Source organism: Plecotus auritus (genome assembly GCF_963455305.1).
Source record: "Plecotus auritus genome assembly, chromosome: 3".
NCBI classification, from domain to species: domain Eukaryota; kingdom Metazoa; phylum Chordata; class Mammalia; order Chiroptera; family Vespertilionidae; genus Plecotus; species Plecotus auritus.
Genome location: NC_137772.1, coordinates 176,784,426 through 176,807,455, shown reverse-complemented (window position 1 = coordinate 176,807,455; position 23,030 = coordinate 176,784,426). Strand labels below are relative to the sequence as shown.

General features: G+C 48.6%; 1 protein-coding gene across 4 annotated transcripts in view; it reads right to left on the bottom strand.

The window, feature by feature from the left end:
* NCKAP5L (NCK associated protein 5 like) overlaps positions 1–23,030 on the bottom strand; it is a 36,757-nt gene that overhangs the window by 7,109 nt on the left and 6,618 nt on the right. For 2 of the 4 annotated variants that reach the window (XM_080662810.1, XM_080662813.1), the window contains exons 2-6: positions 5,535–5,663; positions 4,779–4,847; positions 4,627–4,665; positions 3,797–3,916; positions 800–913 (exon numbers count right to left, since the gene is read on the bottom strand). In XM_080662810.1, the coding sequence (XP_080518936.1) occupies positions 800–913; positions 3,797–3,916; positions 4,627–4,665; positions 4,779–4,847; positions 5,535–5,663 (471 nt within the window). Of the gene's footprint in view, positions 1–799; positions 914–3,796; positions 3,917–4,626; positions 4,666–4,778; positions 4,848–5,534; positions 5,692–6,660; positions 6,723–23,030 lie in introns of all 4 variants that reach the window. The other 2 variants (XM_080662811.1, XM_080662812.1) reach the window with 2 other exon arrangements.

The window sequence follows — 23,030 nt, the reverse complement described above, 5'->3', positions numbered from 1 at the left end:
TTGTCTCTGCCCCCAAAAGGAATTGACAGCTCCTGGGATATGATGGCTCATCCTCCCTAAGGATCACTGAGCCCTGGTTAGTCCAACTCTTTCCTGGCATGACTGGGGTTGGGTGGGGACCCCATTTCCCTTCCTGGTTATCCCAGCCTTGCTTTCCCACCACTTGCCACTGCTGTTTGGGTCGGCAGGGCTGACCACCTATAACACTGACAGCTATGCTTGTCCCGGGGAGGGAGGCCTGTTCATTTTTCAGGCTCAGAAAGAACACAGACTCAAGAAGGGGATGTGATGCAGCCAATTCCTAAGCCACTGCAGCAAGCCCAGGTCCTTTTAGGTCAGACAGCGGCCTGCTGACCTGATCTCCATGGAGAAGAGGATTGGGAACGACTCTACTGCAAGCCCATCGCGGCTTTTGCCCAGCCCCGTCTGACAGACTGGTTAACTCTATGGGCTCTGGAGCCAGACTGTGTAGCTTCAAGTACCAGATCTACTACTAACTAGTTACATGGCCTTTGGCAAGTTACTGAATCTTCAAGCTTCATAGTATCATTTGTAAAATGGATGCTAATTATGTTTACCTCATAAGGCAAATGAGACCAGGAGCTCAGCACAGTGGCTAGCACACAGGAAGCCGTGACTCTTACTGCCGAACTAACACATTTGCTTGCAAGGCCAGTGGTTGGGATGGGATCTATTTTTCTTGGCTGGAGGTGACACAGCCTGGTCAAGAACCTGTGCACGGGGGCACGGCCTCCCCTGGGACTCATTAAGAAACAGCAATGGCGCCCAGCCCTCCTACCTCTCTCTGCCCGGCACAGCGCCCCAGAGGCAGCGAGGTGGCCAGTCCCTCGGCGGAGCTCAGGGAGGGGGAGGCTGGTGGCTCTGATGGAGGCTGGAGTGGGGTAAGTGGGATCTGCAGGGAGAGGCAGAGTTAGCACCAGTGCTCTGTCCCAGGTCCCTACTTCCCCATGAACTAGGCCTTCCCATCCCAGGGCAGGAAAAAGTTGCCCCTTCAGGGACATCTCCTGGCCCAAGGTACGCTTTCAGCACTGTCTCCACCACCTGGTCAAGGAGCCTTGGGAGACCAAGGCACAGGCAGACTGAAGAAGTGCATGCCCAGGTGGCAGAAAGGTGAGGGCGGTCCAGGGGCTTTGGGGGAGGGGAGACGTGGCTCCTGGGCCCGAGGGCAGTGGCAGGCCTACCCTAGGTGCCATTGCGGGTCCAAGAGCGTTCTGCTTTTCCTCAGGACCTCCTCCCTGATTACAAAGAGAGCGCGCAGCAAGGCCCCTCCTGTTCTGACTACCTTTGAGCCCAGCATCACAGGCTGAGACTAAGGGAAGGGGCACTTATTACTGGGTTCCAGAAAAGAGACGGTGGTGTCAGTTATCACTTCTGTCTCCCTCCCTTAACTAGTCTCATGTGAAACTTGTACTCTGAGGATTACAAAAGTAGCACTGAATCATGGGTCACTTCTCTCTCAGTCCCTGAGGATGTCACTTCCTTCGCTTTGGCATTTCAACTAGATAGCGGTCAACGTTAAGTCCTCCCTGTCTCTCATTCTCTGTAGCTTTTAGATCCTGTCTTGGCAGCGTCTCTGCCTCCCCCCTGGCCACCTGCAGCCGCCCCTTCAGCCCAGATCCTCACACCTCCTGCTGGATGCTGCTCAGCATTTCAGTCTCTCTGACTTGGGTGGCTTTTCAACCTCCGATGTACAAGGCAGCCTAAAGCATCTTTTTCCGATGTACAAGGCAGCCTAAAGCATCTGTTTCTTTTTTTTTCTAAAGCATCTTTGTGCTCAAAGCCTCCTATGCCTGCCCACTGAAGACAAGTCTGAACTCCTCTGCCTGCATTCCAGCCCAGCTTGCCTGGTCTTCCCGACGCCGGCTCCATCTCTGTCTCACTGCTCCTCACACACCCTTTGTTCCAGCCCTGCTGAACAGCTTGCCGCTTCCTAGGCTTCCTGCTCTGTTCCTTCCACAGGGAATCGCATTTCTCTACCCCCCATTGCACTCTCTTTAAATCTCTCATCCATCAAGGCCCAGATCCAATGCCACCTCATTAAGGGAGCCCTCCCCAGCCTGTCTCTGATGGCCTCCCTCCCCTCTGGCTCTGGGCAGCGCTGTCATACTCTGCTTTGTACTACTGCTGTCTGTAGACCTGCTTTCGCTTCTGCAGTCCCGGCCTTCAGGGGTTACATTTGCTCTGCATGGGCGACAGCCCTGTCCAGTTCCATATGTGTTGGCAAAGGCATTACTCACAACAAGAGCTTAATTAGCATCTCAATGGGGCTTTCATCCTAGAAAAGCACAATTTAGGAATAACATGAATAATGATAAAATAGCTGCTGCCGAATATTGACCATCTACTATGGGCCAAGCACTATTTATTATCTTACTTAATCCTCATGACAACCTGCAATATAGGTGCTCTTATCCCTACCTATAAGGAGAAACTGTGGTTTGTAAGATTATATAATTTGTCCAAGGTCACATAGCTAAGAATTAGCTAAGTTAGGGAGTTTATCTGAGGTTCATGCTCTTTCCATTATGTCATAAATTACCTCTGGGGAAGATGACTCTATGACCCCAAACCCCAAAATTCATCTAAAAAGCCCAAATTCAAATCCCAGAATTAATTTAAGTAAAATAAAAAAATGACTTAAGGATGATCTATACCTCTTTTACCACCAGTTACTGAGAAGGAATGGACGGGGTGAGATCAGCCAGTGTGGTTAGGCCTCTGGGAATTCCAGGGTGAACTCTGTAGCTGGGCAAGACCAGGGCAGGGGGGCTACAGTTCCTGCCGCTGATTCACTCAGCTCTGTACCTGCCTGGTGACAGGGGTTCTAGACAGGCAAGGTCAGGCCTCCCAGGAAGCTGAGGGCATCCTGCCCAGGGTCTGGGAGCCAAGAGCTGCCTGGTTAGTCTCAGACACACACACACAGAAGATACTTCTCTTCTTGTCAAGGTCAGAGGTGGGAAGGGTCGGCTGACTTCAGAACCAGAGCTGCTCCTGACCCTCCTACCCCCATGTCTCACCCCATCCTTGAGGCTTTCTGACAGCGTGACCCCAAACGAACACAGGATTCACTCCGAGTAGGCTCCTGCTTCTCCCGGGTAAGGCAGGTGTCGGGGCTAGAAGCAGGGACCAACCAGGGTCTACGGCCATGCCTGAGTCAGTGGGTGAGCATACAGGATGGGACAAAAGTAGGTTTACAGTTGTTTGTATGGAAAATAAGACAATAATAAATAATAATACAAGAATAAACTCTGTGTTTTGTAAACCTACTTTTGCCCCACCCCGTATGCAATGTGCTCAAATACAGAGTTATCCGGTCAAGTGCCTTTCCTGACCTCTCCGTGACACCAAGCGCTGGGTGCCTTCCACCCAGTCCCACCCTTGCCCCTGGCCAAGAAGAGGCAGTGCAGTGGCCAAAGAGGCCCCTTGGGAGCGTGAAATAATTACAATTTCAGCTTCCACCCATCTCCCCACACAGGATGAGAGTAAGCAGGAACCTTCTCTGTCAATAAGAAGGGATCCCATCCATCTGGGAGGGAAGCACCTGCAAGGTGGGTGCAGCCCGGCTTGAGGGGACTCAGGGAGTTTTCACCCAGTCTAAGGCACAGATCTATCAGGCCAGGCGGGCCTTCCCTGGGTGGACTGCCTCCAGAATGGAGGGAACACTGGACAGCCTGCTTCTGTAGGTGTTTTGGGGAAAAGTGGGTGGAGATAATGATGGGGCTGGGGAGGCAGGAAACTGAGGTGTGACGAGGGGAGGAGAATGCCTTATGCCCACCTGAGGGAGGGAGCCTGTCGTGAGCTGGAGTTTCTGCTGAAACAGGGAGCTCAGCATCTGGTTCTGTCGTTCGAGGTCAAACACTCTTTTCTTCAGCTTGATGCACTCCTCCCGAAGGTCCTGCACCACCCAGGAGAAGGTGGGGGAAAAGAAGGAGACGATACCGGGGAGGGTGGATGAGTACACAGTTCCCTTCATCAGAGCAGTGGGCACTCCTCCCGGGCATGCCCTTCTCCTGCAACCTCCTCTGGGAGGGAGGTTGCAGCTATCAAATCCTCAGGGGATGGTTAACTCTCTAAAGTTAACCACCCATGGAGGGAGGTAAATCCCATTCCCATTGGTCCCTTCCCCAATCCTGGAGCCAGCCCAGCACCTCTTAGAAACCACACATTAAAGAAGGGTCCATACAAGGCAGAAGATCTAGGGGTCAGATGGACCAGGTGTCAAGAAGTTACCCACAGTATTTCAGTAAATATTTAGATGCCACCTTATGCTCCCAACATCAACTCTGCTTTCAGGTCCATTACCATCTGGGGCCAGGATAAGAGAAGGATTCAAGCCCAAATCAAAGGCACCATAACTCAGAGATCTGGCCTCACCTATGCCACCCCTGCCTCCAGATAAAACAGCACAGGCCTGTCTGAAGTGAGGAAGCGAGGAGTGGGGAGGGTGGGGGGCATCACTGGGCCAATAGGACATTTCCACGAAGGTCCCCTCTCTAGCCCCCATCAAAGGCTTAGCTGAGGAGGCTCAGGGGTCCCCTGTGGTGCCCAGGACCTCTCCCAGGGAGGCTGGACTTAGGGGTGAGAAGGTCTCCCATGGCCACTTACCTTTTGGTTCAGTAGTGCCTGTACCACATGGTTGGCAACCTGGGGACAGAAAGGCCCGAGGCAGAGATGTCAGCCAACAGCCTTTATCTGGAGGAGACAAGCTATGCTCCCCAACCCTCCCCAGCATCAGTCCCACTGCAGACCCCACAGACCTCGTCCAGACAGCGCTCATAGGTCTCCCTCTGGTTTTCATTGGCCTGGGCAAGTGCCGAGTTCTCTGCCTGCAGGATGCGGGAAGAGGGCAAAAAGGAGGCTATGGGACCATTCTTCCCTCAGGGCAAACTGCTTTTGGGGAAGGGGAGCCAAGGAGTCTACCAACTACACCCCTGCCCACCTCCTGGTTCTGGATGGGCTCTGCCACGGGGAGGCCTATAGAGACGGGCTGAGGGCATTAGAAGGCCGAGCTCAGATGTCTGGTTTTCTGTAACCTCAACCTCAGTCAGTGACAGGAGGACCTAAGGTGGGAGGTGCCAAGAGTAATGCTTATTTCCCTAGGGAGAGGGCAGAGGAGACTGGCAGGACCTTAAGAATGCGATGTAGGGCCTTAGTTTAAGGATCCATGTCCTTGTCCCTCAAATCCTGAGTGCCAGGACATCTAAACCCTTTTCCTCTGTGACCACCCCTTTCCTCAAAGAGCATGAATGTGCGGGAGAAGTGTGGTAAGGAAGGGAGACATTGAGGGGTTAGGACAACCCTGCCCCTGTGCATGCCTCCTGTCCCTGAGCTGGCACCTAGCCTAGAGAGCTAAGAGCAGGGAGAGGGCTTCTCAGAGGAGCTCTCCTAAGAAATGTTCATCTCCGCTGCAGCCTGGCAAAGGGGGCTGAGAGGAAGGGCCACCGCACCCAAAACACCCACACCAAGCTCAGAGGAAAGGGCAGCCCAAATGCCCAACTCGCCCCGTGCCCCACCTCCAGCTCCCGCAGTCGGTGCAGGAGTTCCTGGCAGGTACCCGGCTCCATGCCGCCATCACCACCCTCTCCTGGCCTCGGGTTTTCAGGACTCCCAGGCTGCTGGTCCATGGCCTCTGACATCAGGTCCTGGGAACAAGCAGAGAGGCTGGGCAGGCTACTCCAGGGCCCAGGAGGTGAGTGGGGGAGGAGGACAAAGATGAAACTTGTTAGTATTCTCGAAGTTTAGCTCAGTATGACTGATGTGCCACAGACACTGTAACAACTCAGTCTAAGTCTCTCTGGTCCCGGGAAAAAGACACTTTTCCCATCTGAAGAACAAAAACCATTGTTTTGTAAACCCCCGTAACTGCACTCGCCCTAACCCAGGTCACACAGACACTGGCCAGGAGCTGAGAAACCTGAATTCTCCGCCGAGACTGGCCTCCACCTGGCACACTGTATCCTCCTGGCGACACTGGGAGGTGCCTGCATGCCTCCAAGGACTCCTGGTCCTCTGCAGGGGCTCGACCCTTTACCCGCCTTCCTTCCTATTATTCCTCAGGGCTCCCAATCCAAGTCCACTCAGGTCTGTAACGGTCTCCCCCAGACTCTCGATTCCATGAGGGCACGTTCATGTCACTGCCCAGGCTTACACTTCCTGGTGTGATAGCTGGTGTGTAAGAGACAGACTGAGCACTAAGTAAAGAGACCAGCCTGTCACTGCATGAACACAGCGAGCCAGGCTTCTAACCTTCCACCCCGCCACACTGGTGCATGGTTACTGCCTGTACTGACTAGGCTTCATCTTCCATTTGAGTTTCCATTTCTCTGCCAGAGGAAAGTGCTCACTTCCTTCTTCTACACAAATATCATGGAAATTTCCAGTAGATGGAAAACCCTTCCTAATGCCAAAGGGTGGAGGCTCCGGTTTACAACGGACTACTTGCCTCCCTGCCCCACTGAAGCCCCCACAAAGGAGCTTAGCACTTTTGGACTAAGGAAGAGAGGTCCGCAGCAGCTCGTCCACCAGGCATCTGAATGCTCCCTCCTCCGTCCTCTACGGTGGGGTACGGGGGCCTGCCCCACCCCAGCCTTCCTCCTCCAGTCGCCATCAACAGCGCACACAGGCCCCAGAGCCCCTCACCTGTCTCTGCTCCCTCGGCCAGGCTGGCACACTCACTCTAAAAGCCAGAATGGTCACCTTGCCTGTGGAGAAACAGGGAGAGCACGTCAGCCATGCCTGCCACAAGCATTTATTTGGCTTCTGCTGTGTGCCAGGTGCTGGGCCACAGGGAAGAAGAAGCCAGCAAAAGCCCTGCCTTTATGAAGCTTCCATTCTACTGGGGGAGGCAGATAATACACGATAAACCAAGGAACATATGCTGGGTCCTGGTAAGACACTGAGAGGCGACAGTTAAGCAGAGACTGACGGAAGTCCAGATCAAATCCTGGGATGGAAAAAGCATTCTGGGTAGAGGAAGAGCCGGTCCAAAGGTCCCAGCTCTCAGTCAGAAATCACTCAGACACCAGGTGGCAATGAACAGTAACACACGGTGCTTTCTGGCCCTTCCACAACCTACGTCTTCTTTCCTCCTCATCACCACCTAAAAGGACTTAAAAGCTATTATCAGCACCTACATTTGAGATGAGGAAACCAAGGAATAAGAGGTTACACTTGCAGACACTGAATGTATCCTGTGTGTTGCCACTTTCTCATGCATCATTCCATTTGATTCTCCTACCAAACGTGTAAGGGGAGCGCCAGCCTGAGGAGGAAGCAGGCTCCAGAGGCAAAAGATGCAGCCCAAATCATACGGCTGGTTCACAAAGCACACTGGGCAGGCCTGGACTTCGCCACCCCCAGGGGGCCTCTCTGTACACAAGTTGTACTGTAAGCTCTTTATATTCAGTAAGCTCTGCACAGTCCCAGGGCTCCTGGAGCAATGCAGTTAAACAGGCCTGGGTTAGAATCCTGACTTCGCAAGATCTGGTTCCTCACCTATATTACGGGGATAAGAATACTATGCAGAAAGGGTTGTTGGAAGATGAAATGAGATAATGTACGTAGAGTGTCGTGCGTGAACTCAGTAAATGGAAGCTTTTCATATCATCACATCCTGACCCAGGCACAGTGCAAAGTCCTGCAATGGAGCCTGCTGTTACATCCCCCCGCTTCCGTTCTATTCACAGGTAGGCAGACCCCGAGTCACCTCAGCCGGGGTGCCCACTACGGGCACCTGGAGATCTGAGAGTGCTGCCCAAACTGCCCTGCCTTCAAGGAGCTCCCCTTCTCCAACCCTTTTCCCGCAGCTCTCCACCCCAGAGCCAGGCAGCCTACACTCTTCTGTGCCTGGCACCCTGGGAAGAGGGGTAACAGCAAACAGGAGAACACTTCTTTCTGAGTGAGAATGTGTGTATGACGATGGGATAAATTGAACCCATAACCTGGGCCGGCAACCCTTTGGTGTGCAGGTCAGTACTCAACCGGCTGAGCCATACTGGCCAGGGCAGTCCTTAGTTATTTCAATATCATGAAAATGTACCTAGCTGCCTGGTGGCATGGCTCAGTGGTTGAGCGTAGACCTATGATCCAGGAGGTCATGGTTTGATGCCGGGTCAGGGCATATGCCCAGGTAACGGCTCAATTCCTAGTGGGGGGTATACAGGAAGCAGCCAATCAATGATTCTCTTTTATCATTGATGTTTCTATCTCTCTCTCCCTCTCCCTTCCTCTCAGAAATCAATTTAAAAAAATAAAAATAAAAATACAGCTAAAACTGCAGAAGGCCCAAGTCTTGTGTTCGCCACACAACAAAAACCAAAGTAAGGGTGAAGGTGGTTTAGGAGAATATGTTTTCCTAAAAAAATAAAAATAGGGTTTGGCCTCAAGCTCTGAGCGGCCTCTGCTACGAGCAGCGGCAATATTAGGGGGAGACACCAGAGGCCCTGGGCGTACTTTCCCCAATCAGATGGAGGAACTAGAGCCATGCCAGGTCCTACAGGATTGGAGCAGTGAGGAGCCTGAGGAAGAGCAGCAGGTACAGGCCTAGCTGGCTACCCCTATCAGCTCCTACTCCCTGAACCAGATCCTGACGCAGAGCAGGTGGAGCTGGCACCAGTGGGGATGGAGATGCAGTTGTGGATATCCAGGATTAGATCCAGGACTTGGGGCTTCATTTGCCAGACCCACCATTAGAGAGCAAGGGTGAAGACGAGGGAGCTACAGCATTGAGCACCCCATGGATGCAGAACAGGTGGAGCTGTGAAAAGGACGACGGCTGCCTGCACCAGGGTTTCCTGCCTGGGCTCGGGAGGCTCTCCAAGCCCGCAGGCATTACTGACAGGAAGTGATCACCTAGAGAGCTGCCTCATCTCCCTGCATTCCAGACTGAACCAGCACAGGACTGTACACATGCCAGTTGTAATGTTCATCTCCTTCCTCCACATCAAGACAAGTCAAACTTCTCAGGACCCACTTTATTCAGTTCTGTAGTTACAGTATGGGAACATCGGCCCAAGCCCAATCCACCTTAGCATTTTCACTCCGGAGAATAAGGTACCCTATGTACGCAGCCAATAAACAAACAAACAAATAAATAAAAGCACCCAGGTTAGACTCGAGGTCCTGAATGTGAGGACTGGCTATGGATGATGCACACCCCACAGAGCCAACCATGCCACCCTCCAACCTGAGCCCTTATGGGTCTCAGAGCAGGGAGGCCTGAGTCCCACTGTGATCTGGGGGTACCCTCCCAATGATAAGCCACCCAAGAGCAACAGCTCTGCCATGCGTGTCTCTGTATCCCTGGCTGGGACTAGGAGAGACTCCGGAAATGTCGGCTGCAGGCAGGCTATGACTCAGCCTCACTTTGGGGGAGATCTTTGCTGCCCTCGGCCAAGGAGGTCTGGCCAGCTCAGGATAAGGGGCCTTCTCTGTGTCTGCAGGGCCACAAGCAGAGGGCAGGAAGCTTTTGGCCAGGATTAAGAGTCACAGGCAAGAGGCCTGCATTTGACCTTGGTGGTGGGGAGGGGCATATGCTATGAGTCAGACCAGATTTTGAGTTCAAGATTTCTATGGTGTTAGGAAAACTTCCTGCATCTTTGCACTCCTCTGGGGAATGTTAAGATCCAGAGAGATACTACCACCTCCGGTTCCCAATCAGCCTAATTAGGCCCTTCAGAGTCTGGGTTTTCGGCTTAAGTCTCATGAGAAAAAATACCAACCCAGGTCAATTCCCCAGTGGGGTCCCTACTGGGTGTCATTGGGGGCCCCTTGCCCCAGGGTCTGAGTACTATCTTCCTTCCCCCAGGCCCACAACTACTCACAGCTTCTGTGTTCAGCCTGACGGGCCCCCGGGAAAACCCCCAGCCTGGGTTTCTCAGGATGGCCCTGGTTTCAAATAGTCCTCTGGTGGTCCTACAATAAACACATCCTGGATGCTGGATACTGGGACAAGGTCAGCCAGGGCTGCGTAGGGATGAAGCTGCAGGGTGTGGAAGCTCTAACTTGAACTGTTGGCTTCTCCCGCCACAACTGCCAACCAACAGGCAGCCCCGCCTCCGACAAAGGCCTGATTCAGCAGGCGGGCGGTGACCTCAGTGCTGAGAGGAGGGAGAGAAGAGGGGAAGAGCAAAGCCTCTCTGGCCAGTCCTTGGGGGGAGAGCACAGTTTTCAAGCAGCCAGGGACAGAAAAGGGGGAACAGCTGCTTGGGGGTGGGGGTGGGGGGAGTTCCTGGCCTGGGGACGTGGCTGGTTCAGCCCAATCGCAGAGTGAATCTGGGTGACCACTATCTCTTCAGCCTAGTTAGTCAGTCATGGCCCTAGTACCCACTGGCCCTTTAAAGCCAGGAAGGGACAGGGGCTTCCAGGGCCTCAAAAGAGATCTCTCCTGGCCTTTCAGGCAGCCAGAGCAACGGAGTCGGGTCTGCAGCTCCCATTCCCTCCCCTGCCAGGGCACAGGCAGAACTCAAGTCCAGGCCTGGGAGGAAGGGGCCTGAGAGGTGGCAGTAAGCCTGTCCCCCATGCTCCCTAAGCTGGGCCCTTCGCCAAGGCCTTGGGGCCCTGATGAGCCCCTCACTCACCAGCTGTTCTCCCAGAGTCCTCTAGGGAGAGAAGCCAGGGACCAGGAGGTGGGGGAGGGCTGGGCAGCTGCAGGAAGGCCGAGATGGAGAAGCTCACTTTAATAACAGAATCATCCGTAACACCAACGGTTTCCCCCTCTGCTCCCCCCATTCTCCAGCTGCTTTCTGGAATCCATGTCACACCCAAGAGTCTACTTGTAAATAGCAACTTCTGTACCCAGCAAACACTCCTTCCCAGGCAGGACTGGCCCTGGGCTGCCTTGGGGTGTATGGAGGCATATAAGGACAGAGGCCTCAGGGCACCCCTGGCCTGAAAGTGGCCACCTTAATCCTTGACCCAAAGCATCTTTTAGCCCTAAGAATTCCAACTGGCCTCTTCCCTTCTCAGGGAAAGAGGGAAGATAGGAATTTCCTTCCCTCCTCCTGACAACTGGCCTTCTGAGAGGCATGTGTCCCTGAATCTCCCCTCTAACTTCCTCTTCACGGCCACTCCAAGAACCTCCATACTATGATGTGGGTTCTTTGAACCGATAGTGGGATCAACCACCTGCCCTTCCAGGCAGTGCAGAAGGGCAGACATGTTAGGAGCCCAAAGGCTTATTTCTCCTCCCTGGGATCCCTCATGTCCTGTCCATAACATAAGCCAACAACAAAAACGCAGCTGCTGGGGTGGGAGGTGGGGCGGGGGTGGAGGTGGGTGGGTGAGGCGGGGGAGGCGAGGGGACTCTGACACAGACACAATGGATTTATTTATAGGGCCACATGCCAGGGGCTCTGCAGCTAAGAAGACTAGGCCCCACTCCCAAAAGCCCAGTGGGGCCCAGCCCAGGCCAGCCAAAGGCCCTGGAAAAAGCCTCAGACCAAGGTAGCAGATTTAGTCTAGTCTCAACACTGCAATTTACTTGCTGTGTGACTTTAGGCAAATTACAGTCTCGCAGGGACAAGTTCCTTCATGCCAAGTGGAGGTTTTTCTAGAACAGTGGTTCTCAAAGTGTGGTCCAGGGACCCCGAAGCCCTTTCAAGGAGTCCACAGGTTCAAAACTATTTTCATAATACTACTAAGACATTACTTGTCTCTTTTACTTTCTTTCTCTTGTAATTATAGAGTAGCATTTTCCAGAGATCATGTGATATGTGATATCACAGAAGACTGAATACAGAAGCAGATATTGAGAATCCAGCTGCCTTCTATTAAGTCAGACACGACAGATTTGCAAAAATGAAGAACAATGACATTCTTTTTACTATTTATTTTTGTTTTGGAAAAATATATAATTATTTTTATTAAATACATTAATTTTTAAGAGTGTAGAGCAGCAATTTTCAACCAGTGTGCTGCAAGAACTTTTAAAACATTCAATATCTGACTATTATTTAGTCAGGGGCACTGACCTCTTTTCCCTTAAACTGTCAAATAAAAAAAAAATGACAACAGCCAACAGAACAATACCCGTCTGGTGTGAATGAGTCAAAATTATACCTAATATTTTTGTTAGATCAGCAAAAATATTTTTGGTGTGCTGCAGAATTTTAGTAATTAGTTTATGTGTGGCATGAGATAAAAAAAGGTTGAAAATCGCTGGTGTAGAGGGGTCCTCAGGCCAAATAGTTTGAGAATCACTTTTCTAGGAGTGTTGTCCAGTTTGTGATGATGAAAATATTTATTCTGTGCTGTATAATATGGCAGCCCCTAATCACACATGGCTAGTCTAAATGAGGAACTAAATTTTACTTATCTATTTAAAAAATTTTTATTGGTTTTTAGAGAGAGAGGGGGAGAGGAGAAGAGAGAGAGAAAAACATTGATTGGCTGCCTCCTGCACCCCAACAAGGAATCGAACCCACAACCTAGGTATAAACCCTGACCTGGAATCAAACCCGCCACCTCCTGGTGTATGGGATGATGCTCCAACCAATTGAGCCACAGCAGCCACGGCAGTACTGGATTTTATATGTTGATAGCCACATGCAGTCAGTGGCTGCTGTGTGCCGCTGTGCTCAACAGTGCAGTTCTATAAGACCCCTGGAATCTAGAAGATTCCTTGACGTTAGCATTCTAGGTCAATGCTTCTTTCCACAGACTGTAGAGGTTGGCGGTAGGAAGAAACAGGAACTGACATGTACTCCTGTCCCCAGACTTCTACTCACACTATTTCTCACTCTCACTGACCAAAGGAAAGCCATCTCAACCACATGGTCAGTCCTGCCTGACACTCCTACCAAGGCTTACTGTTAGAGAGGCTCTCTCATTCTGACACGACTCCTTCACACCCTCTCCTCAAACTCCTAGCCTGTCACCTCTTGTTTCCCCAAAGTATGAAAGCCAGCAGAGGGAAAACCCTTCAAATATCTTGCCACCACCCTCCCAGTGTCATCAGAATCTCCGCATCGCCTCCTGTTACAGCAGAGGAGCTGACCTCTTCCCAGGCAGAGCAGTCCTTCCTGCCCCAGCCCCTTCAGTATCTACCTCCTGAAAGGATCTTTCCCATCCACCTTTAACACCTGCCAGGTGTCTTTCATTTTTTTTTTATAATAGAATACTTTATTCATTTAACATTATCTTAAAGATCATTTCACATTAACACATATATCTCATCTTAAAAATAATGTTCCCCTGAGGGATTCCAAAATGGCAGCAGAGTAAGTAGAGCTACACTGACATTCTCCCAGGACCAAACTAGAAATACAACTAAAATACAGAAGAATCATCCTAAAAAATCAACTGAAGACTAGCTGGAGAGAACCCTGATAACCAAGGATGGAAAGTGGAGACTGCATAGAGCAGGGGTGGGCAAACTTTTTGACTCGAGGGCCACAATGGGTTCTTAAACTGGACCAGAGGGCCGGAACAAAAGCATGGATGGAGTGTTTGTGTGAACTAATATAAATTCAAAGTAAAGGAGCGGAGGGGAGAGCAAGAGAACCAGATAGAACAGCCGGATCTGGCCCGCGGGCCGTAGTTTGCCCACGGCTGGCATAGAGACTGGCCGGCTCTCACAGACAGCAGCTGAAGTCTCAGAGGGATATCTCAGCTGTGGGGGGTTCCCAATGAGAATGCTGGGGTCTAAACCCCAAGCTGGGCTCCCCAGAGCACCAGAACAGAGAAAGGTGCCCACATAACATCTGTCTGTCTGCCAATCAGAGATGGCTGGAAAGGCAGGCACCCTCTTAAAGGGCCAATACAAAAAATTTCATGTGCAGCCACTCACCTTGGGCTCCAATAGAGGCAGAGCAGAGTGGACTGGAGCTATGTGAGGAGAGTAGGGTTGGGGGCTGTGGGGTTGGTGCTCTATGGGGTTGGTGCTCCGAGGGCAGCCACCTCAGTTTCCTGTGCTGAGTCATTTCCTCACACTGCGGAGGAGACCTTTCTCCACAGACCTTTGCTATCCAGGCTTTTGCCTGGGGAGAAGGCAGTTGCCCCATCCTGTTGGAAGACCTCTCACCCCACCTGAGGCTAATCAGGGCAGATAATAATCAGACTGAAGGCAGAGGAAGATTAATGGAGGCTGTGAGTCTTTGCCTGATCTCCTCCTGGGCTTGGGGCTAGGAAAAGCAGATACTGGTGCACATGTTGGTCCTTTCCAAAGGCACCCAGCCCCAGCAGAGGGAGCCACAAGCTGTGGATTGCTGATAGCTCCAAACCGTACTCAGGACCAGTCACAAACAGCATCTGACATTGTCCTGCACTAGAGATTGGAAGTCGTAGCAGCTCTACTTAGTACACAGACACAGACACAAACCCAAACAGGCCACCAAAATGGGGAGACAAAAAAACAAGCCTGAAATGAAAGGACAAGAGAACTCTCCAGAAGAAGAGCTAAATGAAATGAAGATAAAAAATTTATCAGACATAGAGTTCAGAATAATGATGGCAAAGATGCTCAACAGCATGAGAAAAGATATAGTAACTATGAAGAATGACACAGAACTAATAAGAACACAGAGAACCAAAAAGAAAAAACAAGCAAAAAGCAGGAGGATAGCTTAAGGGAGTGTGGGACAACATGAAACATAACAATATTCACATAATGGAAATGCCAGAAGGGGAAGAAAGTGAGTAAGGGATAGAAATGCATTTGAAGAAATAATGGCAGAAAACTTCCCTAACCTGGTGAAGGAAAAAGTCACACAAGTTCAGGAGGCACACAGAGAGTCCCAAGCAAGAAGAACCCAAATAGGCCCATGCCCAGACACATCATTATTAAAACGCCAAAAATTTAAGATAGAGAGAATCTTAAAAGCAACAGAGAAAAGCGATTTGTTACCTACAAAAGAGCTCCCAAAAGGCTATCAGCTGAGTAGTTCTCATCAGAAACACTACAGGCCAGGTGGGAATGGCATGAAGAATTCAAGATAATGAAAAGCAAGGATCTGAAACCAAGATTACTATATCCAGCAAGACTATCATTCAAAATAGATGGTGAAATAAAGAGCTTCCCAGAGAAAAAAGGCTAAAGGAGTTTATCACCACCAAACCAGCACTGCAAGAAATGCTAAAAGAAAGAGAAGAAATATAGAGAGAAACATAGGCATAAAGAATAAAAATGGCAATAAATAAGTACCTATCAATAATAACCTTAAATATAAATGGATTAAACATTCTGATCAAAAGACATGGGGTAGCTGAATGGATTAAAAAAAAATGACCCAATTATATGATGTCAACAAGAAAACCACCTCAGAACAAAAGACTCACACAGGATGAGAGCAAAAGGATGGAAAAATATTTTCCATGCAAATCCTTTCTAATAAAAGAGTAATATGCAAATTAACCATCACTCCACTACACCCACAAGCCATGCCCACAAGCCACGCCCATCACCCAATCATGAGTGTGTATGCAAATTAGCCCAACCAAGATGGCTGCAGCGACGGAGAGAGCAGAAGGGAGGCTTGGGTTTCCCCAGCGATGGAGGAAGCCAAGCTTTCCGCATACCCTGGCCGGCCCAGGCCTCAGCTTAAGGCTACAAAGTTTCAATTATAGAAGATACATAAATTCCAACAGAAATGGCTGCTACCATGGAGCAAGCAGAAGGCTTGGCTCCGCTCCAGGCTACAAAGTTTCAATTGTAGAAGATAAATAAACCCCAGATACCAGGGCCTCCGCTTGGGTCACCGAGGGGAGTGGCCGGCCTGCAAACCACCACAGGCCCCTCGCCCAGGCCATCCCACGCCCCAAGGGAACCCCCACCCTGATCTGGGACACCCTTCAGGGCAAACCAGCTGGCCCCCACCTGTGCACCAGGCCTCTATCCTATCTAATAAAAGAGTAATATGCAGATTGACCATCACTCCAACACACAAGATGCCTGCCCCCATGTGAACACAAGATGGCTACCACAAGATGGCCAGCAAGGGAGGGCAGTTGGAAGGGACCAGGCCTGCAAGGGAGGGCAGTTGGGGGTGATCAAGCCTGCAGGGGAGGACAGTTAGGGGTGACCAGGCCAGCAGAAGAGGGAAGTTGGGGGCAACCAGGCCTGCAAGGGAGCAGTCAGACATCAATCTAGACATCAATCAGGCTGGCAGGGGAGTGGTTAGGGGGTGATCAGGCTGGCAGGCAGAAGCGGTTAGGGGCGATCAGGCTGGCAGGCAGGTGAGCAGTTGGGAGCCAGCAGTCCTGGGTTGTGAGAGGGATGTCTGACTGCCCGTTTAGGCCCGATCCCTAAACGGGCAGTCGGACATCCCTCGAGGGGTCCCAGATTGGAGAGGGTGCAGGCTGGGCTGAGGGACACCCCCCCCCCCCCACCGTGCACAAATTTCGTGCACCGGGCCTCTAGTAGATAATAATAATAATAAAAGCTGGAGTAGCAATACTCATATCTGACAAAATAGACTTCAAAATGAAGGCCATAACAAGAGACAGTAAAGGTCACTATGTAATACTAAAGGAATTGATCCAACAAGAGGATATAATCCTGGTAAACATATATGCACCCAATACAGGAACACCTAAATATATAAAAAAAACTTCTAGAGCAGCGGTCACCAACCTTTCAGACCTCACGGACCACCAGTGGAGGAGGCTTTGAGACATTATGCTCAATCCCATTTACCAATGCTGTTCTAGAGGACTTTTTTTTTTTTTAAAGAGACAAATCTTTTTTTCTTCATATATATATTTGATTTTTTACAGAGAGGAAGGGAGAGGGATAGAGAGTTAGAAACATTGATGGGAGAGAAACATTGATCAGCTGCCTCATGCACATCCCCTACTGGGAACGTGCCTGCAACCAAGGTACATGCCCTTGACCGGAATTGAACCCAGGATTCTTCAGTCTGCAGGCAATGCTCTATCCACTGAGCCAAACCGGTCAGGGCTCTAGAGGACTTCAATGGGACACAGCGAAAGCAGTCCTGAGAAGGAAGTTCATAGCACTATAGGCCTACCACAAAAAACAAGAAATAATAATGAACTATTTAACACTACAACTTAAAAAATTAGAAAGAGAACAACAAGAAAAGCCCAGAGTAAGTAGAAGGAAGGAAATAATAAAGATTAGAGCAGAAATAAATGACATAGAAGCTAAAAAAACAATGAAACCAAGAGCTGATTCTTTGAAAAGATAAACGAGATTGATGAACTGTGAGGCAGACTAACCAAGAAACAAAGAGAGAGGATCCAAATAAATAAAATCAGAAACAAAAGAGGTGAAGTAACAACCGACACAACAGAAATACAAAGGATTATAAGAAAATACTATGAACAATTATATTCCAACAAAATGGACAATGTGGAGGAAATGGACAAATTCTTAAAAACATATAATCTCCCAAAATTGAATCAGGAAGAATCAGAAAGCTGAAATAGATGAATAACAACTGATGAAATAGAAGCAGTAATCAAAAAACTCCCTGCAAACAAACGCCCTGGTCCAGACAGCTTCACAGGCAAGTTTTACCAAACCTTCAAAGAAGAACTAATACCTATCCTCCTCAAACTACTTCAAAAAATCCAAGAGGAAAGAACACTTTCAAGCTCTTTTTATGAGGCCAGCATTATCCTAATTCCAAAACCAGATAAAGACACTACAAATAAAGAGGACTACAGGCCAATATTCCTCATGAACATAGATGCTAAAATCCTCAACAAAATATTAACAAAAGTCACATGACACATTAATAGACGCAGAAAAAGCATTCAACAAAATCCAACACCCATTTTTGATAAAAACTCTCAGCAAAGTGGGAATAGAAGGATCATATCTCAACATAATAAAGGCCATACATGACAAACCTATTGAGAGAACATCATACTCAATAGGCAAAAACTAAAACTATTTTCCCTAAGAACAGGAATAAGATAGGGATGTCCACTTTCTTTTTTTTTTTTTAAATAAATCTTTATTGTTCAGATTATTACAGGTGTTCCTCTTTTTTTCCCCCATAGCTCCCCTCAACCTGATTCCCCACCCCACCCCATGCCCTTACCCCCCGCCACTGTCTTTATCCATAGGTGTAAGATTTTTGTCCAATCTCTTCCCGCACCCCTCACACCCCCTTCCCCCTGAGAATTGTCAGTCCACTCCCTTTCTATGTCCCTGATTCTATTATATTCACCAGTCCATTCTGTTCTTCAGATTTTTATTCACTTGATTTTTAGATTCACTTGTTGGTAGATATGTATTTGATGTCATTTTGTTGTTCATAATTTTTATCTTTACCTTTTTCTTCTTCCTCTTCTTAAAGAATACCCTTCAGCATTTCATGTAATCCTGGTTTGGTGGTGATGAACTCCTTTAGCTTTTTCTTGTCTGTGAAGCTCTTTATCTGACCTTCAACTCTGAATGATAGCTTTGCTGGGTAGAGTAATCTTGGTTGTAGGTTCTTGCTGTTCATCACTTTGAATATTTCTTGCCACTCCCTTCTGGCCTGCATAGTTTCTGTTGAGAAATCAGCTGACAGTCGTATGGGTGCTCCCTTGTAGGTAACTAACCGTTTTTCTCTTGCTGCTTTTAATATTCTCTCTTTGTCTTTTGCTCTTGGCATTTTAATTATGATGTGTCTTGGTGTGGTCCTCTTTGGATTCCTCTTGTTTGGGGTTCTGTGTGCTTCCTGGACTTGTAAGTCTATTTCTTTCACCAGGTGGGGAAAGTTTTCGGTCATTATTTCTTCTAATAGGTTTTCAATATCTTGCTCTCTCTCTTCTTCTGGCACCCCAAAAATCCGAATGTTGGTACGCTTAAAGTTGTCCCAGAGGCTTCTTACACTATCTTCATATTTTTGGATTCTTTTTTCTTTTTGTTTTTCTGGTTGGGTGTTTTTTGTTTCCTCATATTTCAGATCTTTGGTTTGATTCTTGGGGTACGTTGATCTACAGTTGAGTTTCTGTATATTCTTTATTTCAGACAGTGTATGCTTAATTTCTGACTGGTCCTTTTCCATTTTTTTGGCATTCCCATTAAGATCCTTAAAGGTCTCACTAAGTTCCTCAGCAGTTTTTAGAAGATTCTTGAGTAACCTTATAAATGTGGTTCTGAACTCTATGTCATCCAGTAGTTTGCTTTCCTCCACTTCTCTCATTCGTGACATGTTTCTTTGTCTCCGCATTTTGGCTGCTTCCCTGTGTTGATGGAGTGGCTTTGTGTGGTAGGTGACCTATAGGGGCCAGTAGCTCAGCCTCCCCAATCACCTGAGGTGGACGCCTTTGGTACACGCCTTTGGTACACCCCTTTGTGGGCTGAGTGCAAAGTCTTGGTGTAGTTAAGCCTTGATTGCTGTTGGTACACTGGGAGGAATTGACCTCCAGGCCAATTGGCTGTGAGGACCCGCTGTGTCTATAATGGAAGAACTGCTGCGCTGGAGACACGCTTATGGTGCAGGACTTGTTTCAGTGGGGCTTTGGTGCTCACTGAGTCTGCCTTTTGAATGTGTCACTTATGGATGTGAGGAGTTGAAATCTGGTGTCTCACGCTGACCACTAGGTACACTGGCTTCTGGATCTCCAATGGGGTGCAGGTCAGCTATTGTCTGAGGCTACCCAGCAGGCGCTACAGCGAGAACTACAGTTTTCTCCTCTTTGCTTGGGGTTTGGAGGTTTTGGAGCTGTCTGACCCGGGCTGCAAGTTTGCTAGGTTAAGCTGCGATAAGGCAGGCCATTCATATGCTAAAGCTGCTGCTTGGAGCTTGGGTGGGTTTGTAGGTTGTGCAGGGCGGGGTCTCAGGGCGTGATTAGGCTAGGGCGTGGCAAACAGCGATGGCTGCCAGTTAGCCAGCTCTGCGTCTCCAACCGTGTCCCGCTTCCCGTGCCCCAGCGCAGTAAACAATTATTCCTGCGCGCAGCCCTGCAAGCAAGCCTCCCTCACTTTCTGACCCCACGGCAGACAGTCCAGCTTCTCCCCGTAGGAGTTTGGGTCCCCCACGTCTCCCCAGAAACTGGAGTTCGGAGTAATCGGGAGCTTGTCTCCCTTCGGGTTGAAAAAAGCAGCGCTCCCAGTCGCCTACCGCCAGCCCGATTCGCACGCCTCGTACCTCAGCTTTTCAGCGCTTGTGCACCCCTCAATGCTGTTCGCTCTTTCCTTCTAGTTCTAGAACTTCCACTCAGCCAGCTTTCCCGTGGTTCTGGGTGATAGACGTTTTGTCTTTTAGTTGTAGTTTTGAAATTGTTGTGCGAGGCAGCAGTTTAGGTGTTTACCTACACCGCCACCTTGGATGCAAAAAAAAAACACGGGATGTCCACTTTCACCACTCTTCTTCTACATAGTACTGGAAGTCCTAGCCACAGTGATCAGATAAGTAGAAATAAAAGGCACCCAAATTGGAAAGGAGGAAGTAAAACTCTCATTATTTACAGATGACATGGTATTGTACACTTTTAATCTAGATTCCACTGAAAAACTACTAGAGTTAATAAAGGAATTCAGTAATGCAGCAGGATACAAAATTAACATCCAGAAATTGATGGCTTTTTTATATACCAATAAAGAATTCTCAGAAAGAGAAACTAAACAAACAATCCCATTTACCACTGCAACAAAAAAATTAAGATACTTAGGAATAAACTTAACCAAGGAGATAAAAGAATTGTACTTGGAAAACTATAGGACATTGAAAAAAGAGATAGAGGAAGATATAACAAGTGGAAGAATATACCGTATTCATGGATAGGTAGAATTAACATTATTAAAATGTCCATACTACCCAAAGCAATCGACAGATTCAGTGCAATCCCTATTAAAATACCAATGGCATATTTCACAGACTTAGAACAAATATTCCAAAAATTTATATGGAACCAAAAAAGACCCAAAATAGCTGCAGCAATCTTGAGGAAGAAGAACAAAGTTGGAGGAATCATAACACTAGATATCAAGTTATACTACAAAGCTACTGTAATCAGAACAGCCTGGTATTGGCATAAGAACAGGCATGTAGATCAGTGGAACAGAACAGAGACCCCAGAAATCAATGCAAGACATTATGCTCAATTAATATTTGACAAAGGAGGCAAGAACATACAGTGGATTCAAGACAGTCTCTTCAACAAGTTGTGCTAGGAAAATTGGACAGATACATGTAAAAAAAAAAAAATGAAACTAGACCACCAACTTACACCATACAGAAGAATAAACTCAAAATGGATAAAGGACTTAAATATAAGTTGTGAAACCATAAAAATCCTGGAAGAAACCATAGGCAGCAAAATCTTAGACATCTCTTGTAGCAATATGTTTATAGATACATCTCCTAGGGCAAAAGAAACTAAGGAAAAAATAAACAAATGGGACTACATCAAAATAAAAAGTTTCTGCACAGCAAAAGAAACCAACAAAATGAAAAGGGAGCCCCCTGTGTGGGAAGATATATTTGGCAATGATACAAATGATAAAGGGTTAATGTCCAAAATATATAAGGAACTCATACAACTTAGCCTGGCCGGCATGGCTCAGTGGTTCAGCATCAACCTACGAACCAAGAGGTCATGGTTCCATCCTGGTCAGGGCACATGCCCTGGTTGTGGGCTCGATCCCCAATGGAGGGGCATGCAGGAGGCAGCTGATCAATGATTCTCTCTCCTCATTGATGTTTCTATCTTCCTCTCCCTTCCTCTCTGAAATCAATAAAAAATATATTTTAAAAAAATAACACAACAATGAGGTATCACATCACACCATCAACAAATGACAAGTGCTGGCAAGGATGTGGAGAAAAGGGAACCCTAGTATACTGCTGCTGGGAATGCAGACTGGTGCAACCATTATGGAAAACAATATGGAGAGCTTCCTCAAAAATTAAATAGGAACTGTCATTAGACCCAGTGATCCCACTTCTAGGAATATATCCTAAGAGACCCCCCAAAAAACAATCAGAAAGAATGTATGCACCCCTATGTTCATAGCACAATTTACAATAGCTAAGATCTGGAAATAGCCCAAGTGCCCATGAGGAGAAGAGTGGATAAAAAAGTAATTGTGGTACATTTACACCATGGAATACAATGCACCCTTGAGACAGCATGGAGGGACCTGGAGAATATTATGCTAAGCGAAATAAGCTAGTCAGAGAAAGACAAGTATCACATGATCTTACTCATATATGGAATCTAATGAACAAAATAAACTGATGAACAAAATAGATCCAGAGACATAGAAGCATGGAACAGACTGTGGAATCTCAGAGGGAAGGTGGGGGTGGGTGAGAAAAGATCTCTTTCTTCAAAGGGAACAGGCTGTGGCTGGCTAAGCACCGCTGTGTCTAGGAAGCTCCAGGGTTGACTTAGTGGGCACCATTTGGCCAAGGCCCAGAGGTGACCTCCTAAGCTGCTAGCTCTGCCCACAAGCCTCCACTGGCTCTGCTCTTGTTTGTGCCCACAAATGGGAACAGGCTTCCTGGATTCCAGTTCTGGCTTGGTCATACTGCATGACCCCATGTGAAGCCTAGAAACCCTCGAAGACTCAGTTTTCCTATCTGTAAAATGGGGTGATCTCTCTAACTCCTCTCTCCTTACAGCGCATAGAAGAAAAGGATGAGATCATGTCTGGAAAGGAACTGTAGCTGAAAAGACAGGTTTCCTTGTGAGGGGTTGGGGGCTGGGAGTGAGGAACTCAGCAGGGCCTTAGAAAGAAGCCATTGGCTTTGATGTTGCCTTCCTCCTACAGGGCCTACAGGCTTCCCAGGAAAGCAGGGGGTGGGGTTGTGGAGAGGAAGGAACAGCAAAGCCAAGGGCTTTAGCCTTCTTCTAGCGCCAGGGACAGGAAGTGAGGTGCTGTCTACAGAGGAAGTAAGAAGCAAACACCCCCCAACTTCCCCTCAGCCTACAGTGGAAAGGAAGGCTCCAGCTTCAGGAGGCTGAAGTCCCAGGGCTGGGGAAAGAGAAAGCAGGAGTGGGGGTGGGAAGGAGGCATTATCAACACCATCTGGTGGAGAAGAGGGTTTCATGTCTTGGACACAATAAAACTCCAGGGGCACAGACTCCGGGAGGAGAGAGAAGAGAAG